At 40.6% G+C, this 20,426-nt stretch overlaps 1 protein-coding gene across 3 annotated transcripts in view; it reads left to right on the top strand.

The window, feature by feature from the left end:
• Positions 1-2,424: 2,424 nt before the first annotated feature.
• The window catches only part of BRAF (B-Raf proto-oncogene, serine/threonine kinase), a gene marked incomplete at both ends in the record, with an annotated part of 139,544 nt that continues 121,542 nt past the window's right edge, over positions 2,425-20,426 (top strand). For all 3 annotated transcript variants that reach the window (XM_084229991.1, XM_084229992.1, XM_084229990.1), the window contains one exon: positions 2,425-2,550. In XM_084229991.1, the coding sequence (XP_084086117.1) occupies positions 2,425-2,550 (126 nt within the window). The remainder of the gene's footprint in view (positions 2,551-20,426) is intronic.

Below are 20,426 nucleotides of genomic sequence, written 5' to 3'. Positions count from 1 at the left end.
GAAGCAGGCATGTTATGAGGAGGTTTGGGCACAGGAGAAGAGTATGATTAGCTGTTGTGGCTGACTTCCCGTTGAGGTCCAAACTTCCACCACCAGACATGTGAAGATATTTGCTTCCAGGTTATTGCAGTTGCCACCCATTGAGACACCCGCAGTCATTGAGTCTTCCCAGCTAAGGTCTGAGACATCATGGACCAGAGACAAAACCTTTCTACTATGTCCTGTGCGAATTCTGACTGAGAAGGTAACTTCATATTTTGTAGAGGGGAAAACTATACTGTTTAATCTTCACAGTGATATGTAGTTTGGGTGGCATTATTACCACCTCAATTTATACATTAAAACTACAATAACAAACAGGGATATGAACTTACCTCCTTTGAGATTTTATAGCCAAGCTGGGGCATGCTGACCCTGAAATTGTGATCTTTAGATTCCAAAGTTTGTGCTTTCTCTTTATTTTCCCGTGTGAATAGTGTGGGAATTTAGAATGACCTAGGAAAATCAAATAAGATATATCTAGAATTTGAAGGTCAGAAAATGTTAAATGAATGGAAACTAACAAGAATCAATATTAAATCGTGAGATCAATCACCCTATGGATAAATAACCTGTAAGATATGATCAACATTGTTGCCGATAAAGGAAGCTATAATTTAAAATGGAACCAGTGAAGACAAATCTTAGGGCTTTTCATGTTAGGAGAAAGTACTATAAAATAATGTAGTATTTTTAGAGACTGATTTGAAAAATGAAATAGGACAGTTAGAGAATTAAAAACCCTGTCAGTTGTGTTTCTGATGAAATCAAGGGGAAAGATGCTATTGACTGGTTGATGGTACTAATTTAGTTTGCTTAGACTTCTGTCTTTAGAGTAAAAAGGGGTGCTTAACCACATTATCTGTTAAAGTCACCTGCATTTACCCTGCTTTTGATTTAAATTTAGTTCCTCAAAGAGATTTTTCTTGGAAGAGAAAGTACAATGAAGCTAACAAAGCTCACTCAGGCTGTATTTTGGTTTTCAATATAGAGGAATACTACCATTCTGATTAATCAAGCAGCTTTACATTTAACTCCTTACCTTGGGAGTAAGGATCAGCTTCTGGACTCATGGTGACCCTATCAATCTGCAGATATCCTGCTTCAGATGTCAATAGGACGGCTTTCTATCTCTTGAATCATCGCAAACACAATAGGGAGGTCACGGGGACTTCCCTCTCCAAGGGAAGTCCAAAAATGCAGAGTCTACTCAAAGCTTTTCACGACTTGATGTTTAAGTGACTTTGGTGATTAAATGCACACCATTAGGGCAACTTGCACTGTGTTTCTCACTTAGTCCTCCCTTCAAGTGTAGTTCCCTTTCCTGTAAATATGTTGAAGTGGGTTTCTTTAGCTAATTCATTTCTGTCATTGAGCTTCTCAAAAGGAATTTACGTTTTCTCTCTTGTTTTCATACTTATGTGCTACAGAGAATGCCTTGGACTACTGTGCTTATAAAAGGCACAAATGTATTTAAACTATCCTGAACGATTTTCCTGAATATACAAGATTCAAGTTTGGATGCTTCAGAGGTCTAGAATGACGTGTGCCTTTTTGCAGACTCTTGCGCATGGTGAGGGCTTCGCTGACATTTGGGAACTGACTCTGGAAAACGAGAAATACAGTAAAAGAAAACCTATCAGTCGTCCACGAGGCGGGGAAAAGGCAGCTTTTCGACTTGCATTTAGACCCACGAGACAGGCCAAACACTTTGATGAAAAGGATAGAAGCATCCTTCTGGAAGTTTAGCTGTTCCTAAAAGCCATTTTTATCAAATTCTGCTTGGGGGTTTCACGCCTTATTTTCATGACAGGGACGTTCGCGGTCATGAAATAACGTAAGCGGCTGGGGCTTCCCCGGTCTTGCTCCCTCTAGGATTCCCACTCCTTCTCCGCCGCCACCCGGCGCTTCCCGCGAACCCCACATCGCAGAAGCGGCTTCGGACCGAGACGCGGAGAAAGTCTGGACCCGCAGCCATGGAAACCGCCGCGCGGCGGAAGCGGCGCGCTCTGAGATGGGCAGGAGCGGCCGCGGGCCTCCCCAGCCGACGGCGCGAGGGCGCGCCTAGGATGACGTCACGGGCCCGGGTGACGTCACGACCGTGACACGCGGGTGACGCCGTTGCCGCGGCGACTTCTCGTCGTCTCCACCCCCTGCCCCCGCCCCCCGCCTCGCATCCTCCCTCCCCCCCGTCCCCTCAGGCTCGGCTGCGCCGGGGCCGCGGGCCGGTTCCTGAGGTGGCCCAGGCGCCCTCCCGCCGCCGGCGCCGCCCGGGCCGCCCTCCCCGCCGCCCCCCGCCCTCCGCCTCCGCCTCCCCCCGCCCTCCGCCTCCCTTCCCCCTCCCCGCCCAGCAGCGGTCGTCGGGCCCCGGCGCTCGGTTATAAGATGGCGGCGCTGAGCGGCGGCGGCGGTGCGGAGCAGGGCCAGGCTCTGTTCAACGGGGACATGGAGCCCGAGGCCGGCGCCGGCGCCGCGGCCTCCTCGACTGCGGACCCTGCCATTCCCGAGGAGGTGAGTGCCGGCACCCCCCGCTCCCCCTCTGTGTCCAGGCTCGGGGCTGATGTTTATTGGGGGGAAGCGGTGGCGGTGGGGGCTCGGTGCCCTCAGCCTCCCTCTCTGGGCTGCGTGGGGTGGGAGATGGGCATCCCCTGGTGTCCCTCTCCGTCGCGCTGCTCCTCGCTACGCAGGCACACACCACGGCCCGGGGGGTTCCCTGGCCGGCACCCCGGATGGGGGCAGTCGGGCAGCGATGGGTGAGCGGGAGGCGATCCTGAAGGGGCGAGACTTGGGGTTGGTCCGAGAAGGTCACCGCCGGCGGAGGCATCCCAGCTCGGCATCTCTGGGATGCTTTTATTATTTGTGGTGGGGGGCGGCGTCAGCCAGGTGGGAGATGTAGGTCGGTGGCCGGGCCGGGTCCTACCGTGTGTCATTATTACATGGTCATGGGGATGATGGGGCGCGTCGTTGCCTCTCTGCTGCCCCTGACTGTCCCCCTTTTCAGACCACTGCCTTCCCTTACACTTTCATACTTTGGAGGGGGGGGGGGCTTCTTTTCACCTGTTTAACCCAACGGACGGGGTTTTGATTTAATTGTTACTTTTTCAACCCTGGATCCTACTGTTTCGGTTCTGGTCTCAGGCCCGCCCGTTCCTACTGCTGGTCAGTGCCCTGTAACTTACTGGTAATCCCGCATCCCATTCCCGTCTGCCGCCTCGCCCTTTGACCAGATGTCTGACCTGCCTGCCTTCCAGCCTCAGCTGCTGCTTTACGCCCGTCTTTGCACTTCTCTCACCTAGCCCTCTTGAGGCCCTCTACATCATTCCCCGGCGCCCGAACCCTGGCATCTATTATCTCCACGAATCCTGAACGCTTTGGAGCTACTCACTCTCTGAATCCTCAAACTGTCAGGATTCCATCAGGTTTCACTTGCCCTTCTGGCAGTTTTGGGGTAGTCTTCCATTGTGCATTTGCACCTCTCACTTTGTTCCTACCGCCTTTTAAAACACAGGTTTGATTGATTTATTTCTGTTGCCCTCCTTTTTGTCCCAGTTTTTTCTTTCACTTTTCCCTCTTACCCATGCTTCTCTCTGCCTGTTTTCGCCCTTTTCAGCCTCTTGTCAAATTATTTACATTTCTTCTTATATAAAAAGTATTACATTTACATAAAATACTTTTCTGTACTCTACAGATGAGATAATATAAGGGATAATAACTGCTTTAAATGATTGATAAGGTAATGTGACTTGTTCTGTTGACGTTGCTCAAAGTTCTCTTTCCTTCCTACTAATGTTTTGTTTTCTAATTCTTATGACATCTCTTTCTTCTTTCTATGCAATTCTGTTTTTTCCTGCTTCATCATTACTTTGAAAATTTATTTGCTATGCTCACCAGTATCAGGTTTTTTTTTACCATCTATGCCCATGATGTGTTCTATGCCAACAATTGATTTAATCTCAATTCCCTCTTTTTTTTTTGGAGGTGGGGGGTCCAAAATCACACCACTTTCCACTTACTTTACATTTTGCATTTCTGGTCAGATCATTATCCTCCAACATCTGCTCATTTCCCCCAACTTCTTGGGATTCTAAGGCTAGAGCTCTTTGCTTCCATTTCTTAGTGTATTCTCTTTTTCCTTGTGGCCGGTTACCATTCATTCAGCCTTGTTTTCTGGCTTTTGGTACTTAACTTGCTGAAGCTTCCTCTTGTCTTCCCCACACCTCCACATTCCTTCTTATTTATAAACAGCTTTGTTCCGTTGACATGGAAATTTATTTTTAGGATACATTGTTTTTAATGGATAAATACTAGGGGTCACATCTGCTGTCTATTTTTTCCATGAATCGGATATGCCTTTGTCTTTGCAGGCACAGGTGCCTCTGGGCTCGCTTTACTCTGTAGTGCATGTGTGGTTTTGTTGAATTGTACAGTAGTTTGAAGACTCTTACAGAGTATAAGAATGGCTAAATTAATGGGTATGGATTATGAAATTGTAATTCTTTCTGATTATAACATTGTTTACATTGAGAACTTGTCTTAGAGTTATTAGAACAGTTTGAAATGGTATAGAGATGACTTTTATTAAATACAGTATCCCCTGAAGATTCTGATGTAGGTGAGAACTAGAGCCATGAGTTTCTATATTTGGCACACTTCCTGGGAAGTTCTCATGTGTCAAAGCTTGAGAACCTCTGGGCTAGATGAGTTTAAGTTTAAATTGCCAATAATTAGAAAGCATATTTTAATCTCTTGAAACTCTAAGGATACTCTTAACCAATAAGAAATAGAAGTGTTTCCCACTGTCTCCTCCACCTAGGTTTTAATGTTTAGTGATGGATAGTAGCTTTTCCTCTATATTTTCTTGTAGCAGCTGATAATAAATGTATTTGGCTTGGTAAAGGGGGAATAAATGAATAAAATTGATCCCTTCTGGACATAAATAAAAGTGTTAAGATGAAAGGATAAATTCCTCCAAGAAATAATTTTAAATTTGAAGTTGGTATTGTTAATTCAGTGGAAACCAAAATGTGCTATGGTCTTTTAATTGGACTGTCTTCCCTCTATGTGCTTATAATCGCCAAGCACATGGAAAGAAACGAAGAATTGTACTTATGTATAATGACACATTTTACTCTAAAGTAGAATTACCTTATCTGACAGTAAAATGTAGATTTGTTTTATTTTTTTTATTTTTATTTATTTATTTATTTATTTTTAGAGGCATGTTTTATTTTATTTATTTATTTGTTTGTTTGTTTTGTTTATACATGCACTGGGTACAGTCAGAAGCGCGGGAGGGTGAGAGAATTCACCAGAGCCAGAGCGGGGAGCAGAGCAGGCAGAAGGACCGAAGTACACTGCTGAGGGGAGCAGCGGGCGGCAGGAGAGGTCAGGAGAGGTCTGCGCGCCATGTGGGACCCACCTCTGGCGGCCGGGGAGCAGCCGGGAATCGAACCGGCGCTGCAGAGGCTGCGCACAGCTTCGCAACCCAGCGCTCAACCGCTGCGCCACCGGGGAGGCCCCTGTAGATTTGTTTTAAAATAAAGTTTCTGAGAGGGAAATTTCAGCTGTGCTAGATAATTTGTACCTACAGAGGGAAATCCATTTATTATTGAACAATAATCATTGTAATCTTGCCATTAAGATAAAATTCCTATAAACATTTTGGTGTGTACATTTACTCTTTTTTTAAGTGCCTGTATAACTCAGAGTGTAAGGTTTTGTAATGCTTTTAAACTTAATATAGAAAAACGTTTTCCATATCATTAGTTATACTGTGATTTCTCTTTTAGGTAATTTTTTTTGAATATGAGGGTATTCGTAATTTTTTTACTACTTGTTATCAAACATGTTGAACATAGACTGTAGATTTTAATTTTAAAAATTATGTTGGGAAGTGAACAATTTTCATGTTCTGTATTTGTAAGTATTCCTTTGTGGGTGCTCAAAATAGAATATTCTGGTAAATGACAGGAGCTATTAAATATTTATCAAATGTGCTTATACTTTTGGCATTAAACATTTACCCCATCTCATTTACATTTCCCTAATGTTTCTTTCTATGACCATATGGTATAATTAATACATTTCGTTCTAAAAATTACGTGTTTTACCAGGCTGTGGTATTTGTGAACAATTTTTCTTGTGCTGTATTCTGTAGAAGGAAACTAACATTACAATTAAAATTGTTATACTTGGGCCTCCCCGGTGGCGCAGCGGTTGAGCGCTGGGTTGTGAAGCTGCCCGCGGCCTCTGCAGCGCCGGTTCGATCCCCGGCTGCTCCCCGGCCACCGGAGGAGGGTCCCACATGGCGCGCAGACCTCTCCTGCTGCCCACTGCTCCCCTCAGCAGTGTACTTCGGTCCTTCTGCCTGCTCTGCTCCCCGCTCTGGCTCTGGTGAATTCTCTCACCCTCCCATGCTTCTGTCTGTACCCAGTGCTTGTATAAATAAATAAAAATAAATCTTTTAAAAAAATAAATAAAATTGTTATACTTAACATTACAATTAAAATTGTTTATTTTCTGTTTTCTAGGTCTTTTATTGTCACTCTTAGTTAAACTGGATAATTATAGTAATGCATTGATTTTTAGGCAATGTTCTAGGAGCAATCTCCTTTAATATGAGATCCACTGTTTTAAAACATCATTATGAATCATTCCAGTCAGGTTACCTTACTCTTGAAAAGTGGTAGTCTCACTGAGGGGTGTTCTTGTGCACTGCTGGCTATTGCTGCTAATGCTTCGAGAGATATTTGAAGTTGGACAAAACATACCTTTTAGATAAAACTGTAAAATAACTGTCTTCAGTTTCTAGTGTTCTCTTTTTCTATGCTTTCTTCTGTAATTGAGCTAATGAACTCCTTATCATCCATTCATTTCTTATTTAAAAACAAAATCTGTTATCAGTCCATGTATGTGCTGGCTATTAAAGGAATGAGTTGTTAGTAAACAAATAATAAGAAAGGCATATTCGGGAATGGATGCTTGAATACCTTGATTGCAGTAAACCTGAGGGCAAAGTTGATTTGATTGTATTTGGATAATAAGCCAGAAATGTTATATTGGGACAGCAGGATAGAGAGGTCTGACTTTTCTCAATCTTTTGTCTCTTGCTTTCTGATTAGGATGAATAGGAGGCTAATATAGTCATAACAACGGAAAATCTGTGTTCTGTGAGTGATAGGAAAGAAAGGGAAGGTGGGGGCAGGCTACATAGTTTACTAAAGTTTTCCAAGACCTGATGCTTACCTTGTTGAAGTATGAGGCAACTTCTCAATGTTCTCCTATTCCCTTCAACAATACAGTTGTTTTCTCCTTTAAATTGCAAAAATACATTTTATTTTCTTTTGACACCTGACATTACTTTAACGGAGTACTTTCTCAACAGTTTATGTCATAATTCTCTTGTTTCATCAAATCTAGTATGTTTCTGTGCTTCCTATATTTCTCCCTCATATTGTCATAAAAAGAAAACAAAGTGTTTGTTGTCAGTAGCTCTTACTGGATTTTGTCCTCTTCAGAAATTGAATTGTTTTAAGTTCTTTACTCATCCTTTGTTCACTGTCTTTGTCTATTTCACCTACATCAACTATTTTGTAAAGTTAGGATCAACAATAATTATAGAACTCCTGAATTCAAAATAGGTGAGCCTATTTAGAAGTGTTTCTGGTTTTTTTGTTTGTTTGTTAAGATTAAATATGCTTTCATGGCCATAATTCATTGGCCATAGCAATTTAATATAGGAGCCAAACAGAGAGTCTCATGTGTTCTTTCCTTAAAGTTTGGAGACACCGATTTGTTTGGGAGGTAGTTTTTATTTTTCAGTTTCTTTTAGCTAACTACCTAATTTACTATCATACATAATTAAGCATGGTAGTCAGAAGAAACTCTTAAAGTCTCCACCCTAACATTAAGCAATTATTTTTTTCTCCCCTCTACCCTCTGAGATTGTTTTGGTTTCCATGTTTTCTCTTGGGCTTGAAAAACTATTCTTACTCCTCCCCATGTCAAGAGCATGTATATCAAGGGAAGTTGATGCCCAGTGACATGACATTCCTTTCTGGGCCCTGGGAATATGCTCAATACAAAATATAAAAATTACTCTGAATTCAATTAACATTATATCTTCTGGAAGCTCTATAAGAGCAAACGAAACATCATTTTCATTCTTGTAAGGTTGCTGCAGTTATTGGGAGCAGTTTTGGGACAAATGTACCATAGGATGGTGTTTTCAAATTATGCTAGAGCTCTAAGACAATTTTAAAAAACATTTTACCACTAAGAAATAAAAATATTATGTTGCTCCCAATATACACAGCTGTAGTAGTTTTGACCAGATTCGCACACTTTTCTATCTTTGCTGTCTGTAACAGTACCTGGCACATAGTTACCTACATATTTAGTGAAAGAATCAGTGAATGGAACCCAAACGATGTACTCTGTACTGTTCTCTATTTTTATGCTAGTCATAAATTCATTTTACTAGATTGACACTTCAGTTGCTTGCAACAGGCAGTTTGAAAAACCCCATTTTGGGTGTTTCAGGGATATTCTTCAAAAGTTACCTTAATGGTGTGTTTAGTCCCCTTATATACCTTATCTATTGAAGTTCTTTGTTTGTGTGCTTGTTGGTTTCTTTGAGAAAAGGACTTTATGGTTGTAAAAATTTTGATGCCTGTGTATGGAAGAGATACTTCTCTGTAAAAAATGCAAAAATGGGCCTCCCTGGTGGTGCAATGGGTTAAAACGCAACCTCTGAAGCTATCTGCAACCACTACAGCACAAGCTAGATCCCCAGCCAGGGAGTTACCCACATGGTGCAGCAGACCTCTCCTGGCACGCCTGCTGCTCCCCTCAGCAGTGGATTTCAGTCCATCTGCCTGTTCTGTTCCCCACTCTGTCTCTGGTGGATCCTCTCACCCACCCACCCCCATCTCTGGCCTGTGCCCCAGCTCTTGTATGCATAAATAAATAAGTCTTTTTAAAAAAATCAAAAACTTGCGTCTAAGGGCAGGAATCAGCAAATTTTTTTCTGTAAAATATTGATTAATAAATATATTAGGCATTGTGGGCCTCACTACACTTTTTTTTAATAAGGAAAGTTAATTAATTAATTAATTTATACAAGCACTGGGTGCAGTCAGAAGCGGGGAGGGTGAGAGAATTCACCAGAGCCAGAGCGGAGAGCAGAACAGGCAGCCTTGACGAAGCACACTGCTGAGGGGAGCAGCGGCCGCAGGAGAGGTCTGCGCGCCATGTGGGACCCTCACCCGGTGGCGGGGAATGAACCCTCGCTGCGGAGGCTGCGGGCAGTTTCCAACCCAGCACTCAACTGCCGCGCCACCAGGGAGGCCCCTCACTACACTTTCACAGCAACTCAAAAATGATGTAGCATCAAAGCAGCTAATTGACAATATGTAAATGAATGTCACTGTGTTCCACTAAAGCTTATTTATGGACACTGAAATTTGAATTGCATATAATTTTCATGTATCATGAAATATTCTTTGGCGCCCCCTCCCCCCAAGCCATTTAAAAATGTATAAACCACCCTTAGTTCATGGGCTGTACAAAACAAATGGTAGGCCAGATTTAGTTCATGGGCAGAAGTTTTTTGTTTCCTGGTCTAAGGGAGATAAACTGCTAATATGTCAGATATCAATTTCTGAAATTAAGGTGTGGTTTAAAGGTCTATAGAAAATCCATAATTTTTTAAAAGTCAGGTTTATTGGGATATAATTTATACTAATGTACCATTTTTAATATGTTTTGATGAGTTTGGGCATATTTATATACGTAGTCCTATAACTACCACCAAAGTAAAATATAGAACATTTACATTATTTCCCTAATTCCTTTTTGCTATCAGTCACTTCCCCTCAGTTTCAGTCCCTGGCTAACATTGATCTGATCTCTAGCTTTGCATTTTTCAGAAAGTCATCTAGATGAAATCATACAGTAGTATTATGTATTTGGCTACTTTCATGTAATATGATATTTTTGAGATTCACCTATGCTGTTGTGTGTATCTAATTAGTTTCTATTTCGTGCTTAGTAGTAGTCTATTATATGGATGTACCACTAGTTGCTGAATGATAGGATTGTTTCTGGTTTCCAGTAATTGCAGATTTAGCTTCTATTAGTATTTGGGTTCAGGTTTTTGTGTGGACAGTGGTTTTTATTTCTCTTGAGTAAGGACCTAGAAGTGGAATTGATGGGTTGTAGGGTGGGTATATATTTACTTTATAAACCTTTCTAACGTGGCCATATCACTTTGCATTGCCACCTGCAATGAATGAGATCCAATTGTGTTAACTTGTTTGCAGTTGGTGTTGTCTGTATTCTTAGGGTTAGCCATAATAGCTATGTAATAGTTCATTGTGGCTTTGTTTTGCATTTTCCTAATAACTAAATGATTTTAGACATCTGTTTATGTGCTTGTTTGTTTTCTTTGGCGAAGTATCCATTTCTGTCTATTTATTCAGTTTTACCTTATTATGGCTTTGGAAGAGTGCTTCCTATGTATTCTGTACACACGTTCCTTTATATCAGCTAATGTGTTTTGCACATGCCTCCCACGTCTTGTCTGTTCATTTTCCAAAGTGTCTTTTAAAGAGAAGCTTTATTTTTGATAAATTCCAATTTATTAATTTCTTCTGTATGTTTTTTGCTTTTTGTGTCCTATCCAGTAAATCTGTACTTAAGGTCATAAAATTTTCTCCAGTTTTTTTCTTCTGGAGGTTTTATAGTTTCAGTGTTTATGTTTAGGTCTATGATCCATTTGATGTTAATATTTTGTACATAATGTAAGGTAGTGGTTAAGGTTCTTTCTTTTTCATATGGATGTCCACCTGTTTCACTTTTGTTGAAGAAACCTTTTTATGTTGAATTACTGTGGCATCTATTGAAATGAATGGTGTATGTGAGCTTTGTACTCTTGCGTTGATCTCTATGTCTCTTCTTGAGCCCATACGACATTGTCTTGATTACTGGAGCCATAGTTAAGTCTTAAGATTAGGTAGATTTGGGCCTCCCCGGTGGCGCAGCGGTTGAGCGCTGGGTTGCGAAGCTGCCCGCAGCCTCTGCAGTGCCGGTTCAATCCCCGGCTGCTCCCCGGCCACTGGAGGAGGGTCCCACATGGCGCGCAGACCTCTCCTGCCGCCCGCTGCTCCCCTCAGCAGTGTGCTTCGGTCCTTCTGCCTGCTCTGCTCTCCCCTCTGGCTCTGGTGAATTCTCTCACCCTCCTGTGCTTCTGACTGTACCCAGTGCTTGTATAAATAAATAAATAAATCTTAAAAAAAAAAAAAAAGAATCAGAATCACTTTAAAAAAAATAAAAAAAAGATTAGGTAGATTCATTCAGTTCATGGGATTTCTAGAACTCTAAAATTTTGATTTTTGAATTTCTTATGTTACTAACAAGGAAGAAGGTCCATAATTTTCTTAATATTGTCAAAAGTGTCATTTACCCCAGAATGGTTTAACTCCCTACAGTACTTGAATTATTTGGTGGTGAGGTTCATGAGGAGTAGCAGGTAAAGAAAACATGTTTCATCCAGAATTAAATTTCATCATAGGAAATGAAGGCGATATCCTAGGTTGCACAGAAAAGTCAGTCATTTCTTGCTTACAGTATTGCGAAAGGACTAGCCGTGATCAACATACATATGAGGAAAAGTAAATATATTCAGGTGCTTATTTACCAGAAAAGTCACTGTTGGGTGATGGAAGATACTAGTTTATAATATGAACTGTTCTCTGCCTACAGTTATAAGAGTTCTTCCATTTGAAACCTACGTCATATTCTGCAATGTTTCAGAATTAATAACTTAGTATTTTAGAGGCATTCAGTTGTGTTTTTAACTAAGAAAAGCATATAGTGATTGCTTGTCATAGTTCTACATTTGTCTTTGGGGTCTATTGAATTCTTCACCTTGTTTTAAATTATGCTGGTGATGGCTTTTTACTGCTTAGTCTGGGGGCTGCCCTATGATATAATTTTTCTGGTTATGATTTTCACTTAAGAATTAAAAGACAAAAAACTGGGAAATGTGTTCATAGAGCCTAAATCTTCAATACCTGACCAATACAGAGTCATGTGACATTTGGAAGGGTAGGTACTGTCCAGGCTTTCATTCATGTTGTAAGGAGTCTTATTCCAATTTTCTTTGGCTACCTTGCAAATTTTGAAACTGCACTTCTAGGGAGAGGGAAGCACAGCATTTTGGCAGACTGTTTTCAACTGTTGTTCCAAAATTAGTGTGCTAAAAAAAGTCTGGATCTCCTTATTGTAAAAGATGCTTTGTGTTTAAATTGAGAAATACTCTATACTCTATTTTTTTCCTTGCACTAAATATATAACCTTTAAATTAATAACACCAGAAAAATTTTACTTCCTATTTTTAGAACAGCTTAAATACAATTTTAAGATGTTTTGCATTAGTCGCTTACCTTTGAGTGTTTTTTTTTTTTTTTAGGATTTATTTATTTCTGGATACAAGAACTGCGGTGTAGGCCAGAGGTGTGGGGGTGGGGAGGCGGTGAGAGGATTTACTAGAGACAGAGTGGGAGCAGAACAGGCAGATCTATTGAAATACACTGCTGAGGGGAGCTGCAGGCAAGACAGTAGAGGTCTGCTGTGCCATGTGGGTCAGCTCCCTGGCAGGCCAGAGATAGAACTCTTGTTGCATTGGCTGGTGATAGCTTGATAGTGCTGTGTCTTTAACCCCTGTGCCACCAGGGAGGCCCCCCTTTGAGTGTTTTGAAATAGCTTAAAATACTGCTTGGAGTTGTTCCTCCATTGACCTAGTATTTTCCACATTGCAGCATTTGTTTTTGCAAAGTGAATTCGTGTTTGGACTTCCAGATGTGTTTTTAATGTTAAAGGTGATTTCTACTTCCGACGGTAATGTTGTTAACAGTTATTAGTACCTATGTATTTTTTTGTGTATCTACCTGGATCCAGTTCCTTTTCTCACTTTTAACATGTACTTTCTAAGGTATCTCTCTGTAGTTTAGAGGGAAAAAACCAAACATTTATTAATTTAAGAGCTTTAATTCAATATGGTTATTTTTAAAGTTTTCATCGGGGTAATATATAAAGGTAGTTCCATATTCATTATGAAAATAGTCCCTTTTTTATGAATACCAAACAGTTGCTCCCTTTATAACTTTTTATGAAAAGGTAAAGTGCTATTGTTAATTATTATTAAATAATTCAAATTGCTTTTTTAACACATTATAAAAAAAGGGAGAGCATTACAATTCAGTTTAGTCTTTATGTTCCTATTCTACAACTACTGAAAATGTTCCTGTCTTCTTAGTTTGTATGATTGCTTCTAACATTTGAAGAGATTCCTCCCATATAGCCTTCCTTCACATGCCTTCTCATATTAACAGGGTTATACAGTCTCAAGTAAGTTTTAGTATAGGTGAATATTCAGTTTAGTCTAACTTTTTAATTACTTCTTACTGCAGATGGATTTTTCTGCTGTTGAGTTTGGCACCTAATTTAAGTTAGGTGTGTTCATGAACAAACTTTCGGTTATTTTTTTTATCATGGACAGCTCTTTGAAAAGGGTAGTTTAACATGGAGTCATGGACCTGTTTCTGTGTCATAACCATTCATATGCTGCTTGCTTTTCACTGGCAACTCTTGGCTTTTCTTCCCCCCTACTCCCTAAAATTACAGTAGTGTTATTTGTTGATTTTCAAGACAGAGATAAATATTGTGGTATTTTTTTTTTTGAGAATGTCCATATTCTTTTTTTTTTTTTTTAAAGGCTGGGATCTTTTTTTTTTTTTTAATAGAGGCATGTTTTATTTGTTTGTTTGTTTGTTTGTTTGTTTATACATGCACTGGGTACAGTCAGAAGCGTGGGAGGGTGAGAGAATTCACCAGAGCCAGAGTGGGGAGCAGAGCAGGCAGAGGGACTGAAGTACACTGCTGAGGGGAGCAGCGGGCAGCAGGAGAGGTCTGCGCACCATGTAGGACCCTCCTCTGGTGGCCAGGGAGCAGCCGGGGATTGAACCATTGAACCGGCGCCGCAGAGGCCGCGAGCAGCTTCGCAACCCAGTGCTCAACCGCTGCGCCACCGGGGAGGCCCGAGAATGTCCATATTCTTAACACAAGGCTCTAGTTAGAAATTTTGACAGGTTTTAATGTAGGACTGATGATTTCCTTAGCAGAGCTGTTTGAGTGTTGATTATGTTATAGTTAAGTCACTGTCCAAATGAAGCAACATAAAGTGCCACATCATAGGGATATTTTATGTTAGCTTTTCATAGGAAAGAAGTGAAACTTATTAATATGATAGTAGGAAGACTGTCTTATGATTTTAGGGGAAAAATGGTAAGCATCAAGACTTGTGTTTTGGCATTTTTTAAGCTGTGACCCACTGTTTGCTTTGTCATCCATCCAAAACTACGTTGGAGACTTTTGTAATGATTCATTTCATAGGACAATAGGTATTCATATATTCTGTAAATATTTGGGTGCCTACTATATGTCAGGTCATAATCTAGGTGTTTAGGAGCACATTTAAAAACAAAAAAAATTAAAAAAAAAAAGATTTTTATTTATTTATTTATTTATACAACCACTTGGGTATAGTCCAAAGCGCGGGAGGGTGAGAGAATTCACCAGAGCCAGAGCAGGGAACAGAACAGGCAGACTGACGAAATACACTGCTGAGGGGAGCAGGGGGTGCGGCAGGAGCAGTCTGCGCACCATGTGGGACCCTTGCCAGCGGCTGGGGATTGAACTGGCCGGAGATTGAATCTGCCAGGGATTGAACCGGCCGGGGATTGAACCAGCGCTGCAGAGGCTGTGGGCAGCTTCACAGCCCAGCGCTCAACCGTTGTGCCACCAGGGAGGCTCAAAAACAAAAAGATCTTAACCAGTATCTAGACTGTTGTCTGGTGAAGGTTGCTTGTGTGTGTACCTTGGGGATGGGGACACAGATAAGCCAAAAAAATTATATAATGTGTTTTAAGATATAAATTCTGTGGGAGATTGAAGTAGAGCAGAATAAGGTTTGAAGCATAGGTTGCAATTTAAATTGGGAGGTTAACATAGCACCTTAGTTGAGAAGACTTTAGGAAGTGAGGGAAGAGCATTACAGATCAAAGAACCAGCTAGTTCAAAGGTTAAATTAGGAATGCACCTTGCTATTCAAGGGGGTAGTGGAGATGAAATCTAAGGAGTGTTAGAATAGGAATGGGAGCGTGATCAGTCACCATGGTAAGAGCTTTGACTTTCACTTTCCGTGAACTAGGAAGCCATTCAAGCACCCAGAGCTGGGTGGCACAAACAGGAATGCTCTGACTGCTATGTAGAGAATAGACTGTAAAGGGGCAAGGGTAGAAAATAGGCAAGCCAGGGGAAAAGCTCTAAGCAATGGCTCAGGACAGATTGGTCAAGTAGAGGTATTGAGCAGTGGTAGACTTGGGATATTTCAAGTAGAGCTGACTGTTGATAGGGTTTGTTGATTGAATGTGAGTTTTCCAAGCAAGAGATATGTCATGAGGCAGAAGGGAGGTCAGGTTAAGAATTCAGTTTTGGGGGGCCTCCCCTGGTGGCGCAGCGGTTGAGCGCTGGGCTGCGAAGCTGCCCGCAGCCTCTGCAGCACGGGTTTGATCCCTGGCCGCCAGCGAGCAGACCTCTCCTGCCACGCCCGCTGCTCCCGTCAGCAGTGTATTTCGTCGGTTTGCCTGTTCTGTTCCCCTCTCTGGCTCTGGTGAATTCTCTCACTCTCCCGCGCTTCTGACTATACCCAGTGCTTGTACAAATAAATAAATAAATAAATAAATCTTAAAAAAAAGAATTCAGTTTTGGGGATGCCAACTTTGAGATAGCTATTACATATCCAAGATGTTGAGTAAGCAGTTGGATATATGAATCTGGAGTTTGGGATTGAAGTCCAGTAACAGAGACTAAACAGTCCACGTCTCATATTCTTCTTAACTGTACGGCTAAACATTTTCCCTTGTAGTTAGGTGTCACTTCGTGATTATGTTCTTGCTAATAGAATGTAGGCATAAGTGATGTGCACCAGTTCCCGATCTGGTCTTTGCAAACATTCTCCATCCTGTTTTTCCCTTCTGGTTGACTGGAACAGAAATGATCCTTGTGGTAAATTGGACGCCATGTATTGTAAATGGTAGATGTTCCTCAGCCCAGTTTCCTTAATACTGTGTGTTTAAGGACCACCTGGCTAACTGGTTCAACTGCTTGGTACTATTAAATGAGTAAGGTACAAACTTACATTTGTGTTTGACTCCTTATACCTTTTGGTATATTTGTTACAGCTACTAGCCAATCTTAAATTTGAGCATTGACATACTATTTAAAGCTGATTTTTGTTGTTGTTTTTAAAGAGACTCATGTGGTCATAAAGGAAATGAGTGTAGACAGGGGGAAAAGATGCAAGGTTGGAGATGGAGAAAAGAGTAACTTGAGAAGGAGCAACTTGTGAGGTAGGACATCAGATGAAGAAAGTGCTATTAATAGATCAATATGATGCTAGATCAAGTAAGATAGAGTCTGAGAACTGGTCATTGGATTTAACAAAGTAGAGGTATTGGTGATCAAGATAGGAATAGAGCTTTGAGGTAAGGTGCTAAGGGAGGTATTCTGATTGGAGTGACTTTATTTTTTTCATTTCTTAAAATTTTATTTTTGCATAGAAGAACTAGGGTGTAGGCCAGAAGTATGGGGGAGGAAGGGGGGGGCAAGAGGTGAGAGGATTCACCAGAGACAGAGTGGAGAACAGAATAGGCAGATCTATTGAAATACACTGCTGAGGGGAGCAACAGGTGAAACAGGAGAGGTCTTTTGTGCCATGTGGGTCATCTCCCTGGCCAGGGATGGAACTCGGGTCGCTTTGCCATGGAGGAGGGCTGTTGAGGTGGTAGCACTGAGACTTAAACCCCAGGCCACCAGGGAGGCCCCTAATTGGAGTGAGTTTAATAGTGCATATGAGGGAAAGTGAAGATAGGAATTTTTCTGCAAAGGGAAAAAGAGTATTGGGACCACAGTTAGTGAAGGAAGTAGGGTCAAGACTTTTTTTTATTTAATGATGAATAGGAGAAAGAGAGATGAATAGGACTGAGCCATTAGATAGAGTAGCCCCTTAGAGATAAAGCAGTGGTTTCAAGAGAGAGATAGGGGAATTGCTGGAGCTATGTATGTCTCTGAAGAGGGAAAGAGATTTAGTGTACAAGTAGGAAGGATTGGATCTCAATAGGAATATGGATAGGTGCTATCTACAATATATATGGTAAGGCAGAGTGTGTGGATACAAATGCTGGCAGATAGGTAAATGTGATGCTAGAAGTCTACACATTTTAACTCTCAACTGTTTCAATATTTTTTCAGTTAAGTAAGACTCAGGATTTTGACTAAGAGAGAGTCTTGGGATACGGAATTTTAAGAAGTGAGGTGAAGATGTTAAAGTTATTCAGGAGCATGTGAAAGTGAATGGAGTAGGGACAAATACTAAAATCCGTAGACAATATTAAGTTATGATTGTCCAGACAGCTGGGGACTGTTTGATGCACATCCTCAGATCGAGTAAAATGTAACTTGCCAAGGCAATTTAACAATTGATGAGTCATTCTCATTTTGACTCATAAACATGGAATCATTGGGAAATAGAACATGAATTATTACTTCTTCATGAAGTATCTGCTGTTATCCTGCCATGAATTTAAGTGAAATTTGTAGAGTTCTGGTTAAAGTTTAAAAAAAAAAAACTTTCTTTAAAAAAAAATTCCTTCTGTATTGAAATTTTATTGAATTTTGTTTCTGTGTCGAATAGCACTTCTAATCATTGCAATCTAAGTTTTATACTGTATAGTGAAGCAGTCGCTATCCTGTTACTTTCTTTTAAACACTCCAAATTTGGCTTGTCTTTGTTCATGCTTTTCTTGCTGCCTAAAATACTGATTCCCTCCCCTGCACTCACCCTCCTCCTCCCCCCAGGCCTTTCAGATTTAGCTCTTTAAGACCTAGTTAGGTACCTGTGCTTTGTGATTTTATAGCATCTCAGAGTCTATCTGTATCATTTTACTTGTTAATACGGGGACATCAGTACATATCCTCGATATATTTAGAAAGATCATAAGATGGAATTGTGAACAGCCTTAAGCCTATTAATTAGAAAACAATGTAGACAGATTCTTTAAAAAATAATGCCAAAGGGCCTCCCTGGTGGCGCAGCGATTGAGCGCTGGGTTGCGAAGCTGCTTGCGGCCTCTGCGGCGCCGGTTCGATCCCCAGCTGCTCCCCGGCCACCAGAGGAGGGTCCCACATGGCGCGCAGACCTCTCCTGCCGCCCGCTGCTCCTCTCAGCAGTGTACCTCGGTCCTTCTGCCTGCTCTGCTCCCCGCTCTGGCTCTGGTGAATTCTCTCACCCTCCCGCGCTTCTGACTGTACCCAGTGCATGTATAAACAAACAAACAAAAAAAACAAACAAACAAACAAATAAATAAAACATGCCTCTATTTTAAAAAATAAATAAATAAAATAAAAAATAATGCCAAGGGCCTCCCCTGGTGGCGCAGCATTTTCACGAGGGTCCCACATGGCACGTAGACCTCTCCTGCTGCACCCGCTTGCTCCCCTCAGCAGTGTATTTTGTCGGTCTGCCTGTCCTGTTCCCTGCTCTGGCTCTGACTGAGAGTGCTTCTGACTGTACCCAGTGCTTGTATAAATAAATAAATAAAACTTAAAAAAAAAGCCAAAACTGACTCAAGAATATTCTGAAAACTTGGTTATATCATGTTTTTAAAAATTAAACTGGTAGTCAGAGCTTTCCCACAAAGAAAACTGGTAATTGTATTATTCATTTCATTATGCACATTCTTCCTAAGGATAGCTATCAAGAAAGTTCTCAACTACCTTTAAGTTAGCACAACTTTGAATTCAAAACCATGCAGAAAGAAATAATTAAAGGGGCAGTTATGAGTTCAATCCCCAGCCTGGGAGCTAATCCACATGACACAGCAGACCTCTCTAGTCTTACCCGCTGCTCCCCTCAGCAGTGTGTTTCAGTAAATCCACCTGTTCTGCTCCCCTCTCTGTCTCTGGCGAATCCTCTCACCACCACTCCCCCACTCCCACCCTCTCCTCCCTCCCGCATTTCTGGTCTACATCCCAGTTCTTCTATGCAAAAATAAATAAAAATCTCTTTAAAAAGAGAGAAATGATTAATGAAAGGCTAATTTCATTCATGATCACATTATATCTATTTTTGTATTATCTGTACAAAAATATCTATTTTTGTATCTCTTTGTCTATTTTTATAAAATGAGAGTATGTTATGAGTACTTTGGATTTATCCTTAGAATGTAAGATTAGTTTGTTAGAAAAAGTGAGAATGTGTTACTGTCTTAACAGGTTAAAGATTAAACGTGATCTGCTGAATAGTTGAAAATTGTGCTTGATAAAATTCATCATTCATCATAAAATCTGAAATTATCTGATACAGAGTATCTGCTCTTTTTTTTTTACGTCAAGCTTTATAATGTCAAAATACTGAAAACTTTCCCTTTGAGTTTGGGAGAGATTCAAAGTTGTCTCTCTTGCATCTATTATAACTGCTTCTAGTCCAAGTTTTACTAAGCATCCTGACCTTCACTAAAGCAAGATAAAAAAATTAAAAACATAAAAATTGGAAAGGAAGAACTAAACCCATCATTATTCACACAGACTACATGATTGTGTGTTTAGAAAATCTAAAAATATCTACAAATTCATAGAAATATTAAGAGTTACAAGATTGCTTATTAGGAACTTAAAAGATCAGTTGTATTACTGTATTCTAACAGCACAAAGAAAAGGGAAATCTAAAACAGTCTGTAATTCACAATAGTGTAAAAAATGTGATGTACCTAGAATAGCCTAACAAATGGTTTTCTAGGACTTCTAAGAGTCTTATTAAAATAAATTACAGAAGATGTAATAATGGGGATGAGATACCATGTATATGGATTCATACTCAACATAAATATTCTTCCCAAATGGATTTATACATTTAATGCCAAAGCATTAAATTTATACATTTAATTCCAGACAAAGCATTAGTCAGGCTTTTTGTTTTGTTGTTGTTTGTTTTTTGGTGAAACTTCAAAAGAATCTAAAATTGTACAGAAGATCAGTAAAGAGCCAAAATGTGAGACATGTTTAAAGAGGACAATGTAGATTTACTTTACCAGTTACTGAGATTTACTGCAAAGTATAGTAATTAAGACACCACAGTCTAGTAGTATCTTCATTACTAGTGAGTAGTCCAGTGATAGATGGTTAAGTAACACAGATGATAAGGTGTATGCTGGGAATTGGTAAGAACAGAAAGTCTTTTTGAATAAATGATGTTGGAAAATTGGAAT

The sequence above is a fragment of the Talpa europaea genome (genome assembly GCF_964194135.1).
Source record: "Talpa europaea genome assembly, chromosome: 3".
NCBI lineage: Eukaryota > Metazoa > Chordata > Mammalia > Eulipotyphla > Talpidae > Talpa > Talpa europaea.
Note: the sequence above shows the minus strand (reverse complement) of the source record. Positions and strands in the feature narration are given on the sequence as shown.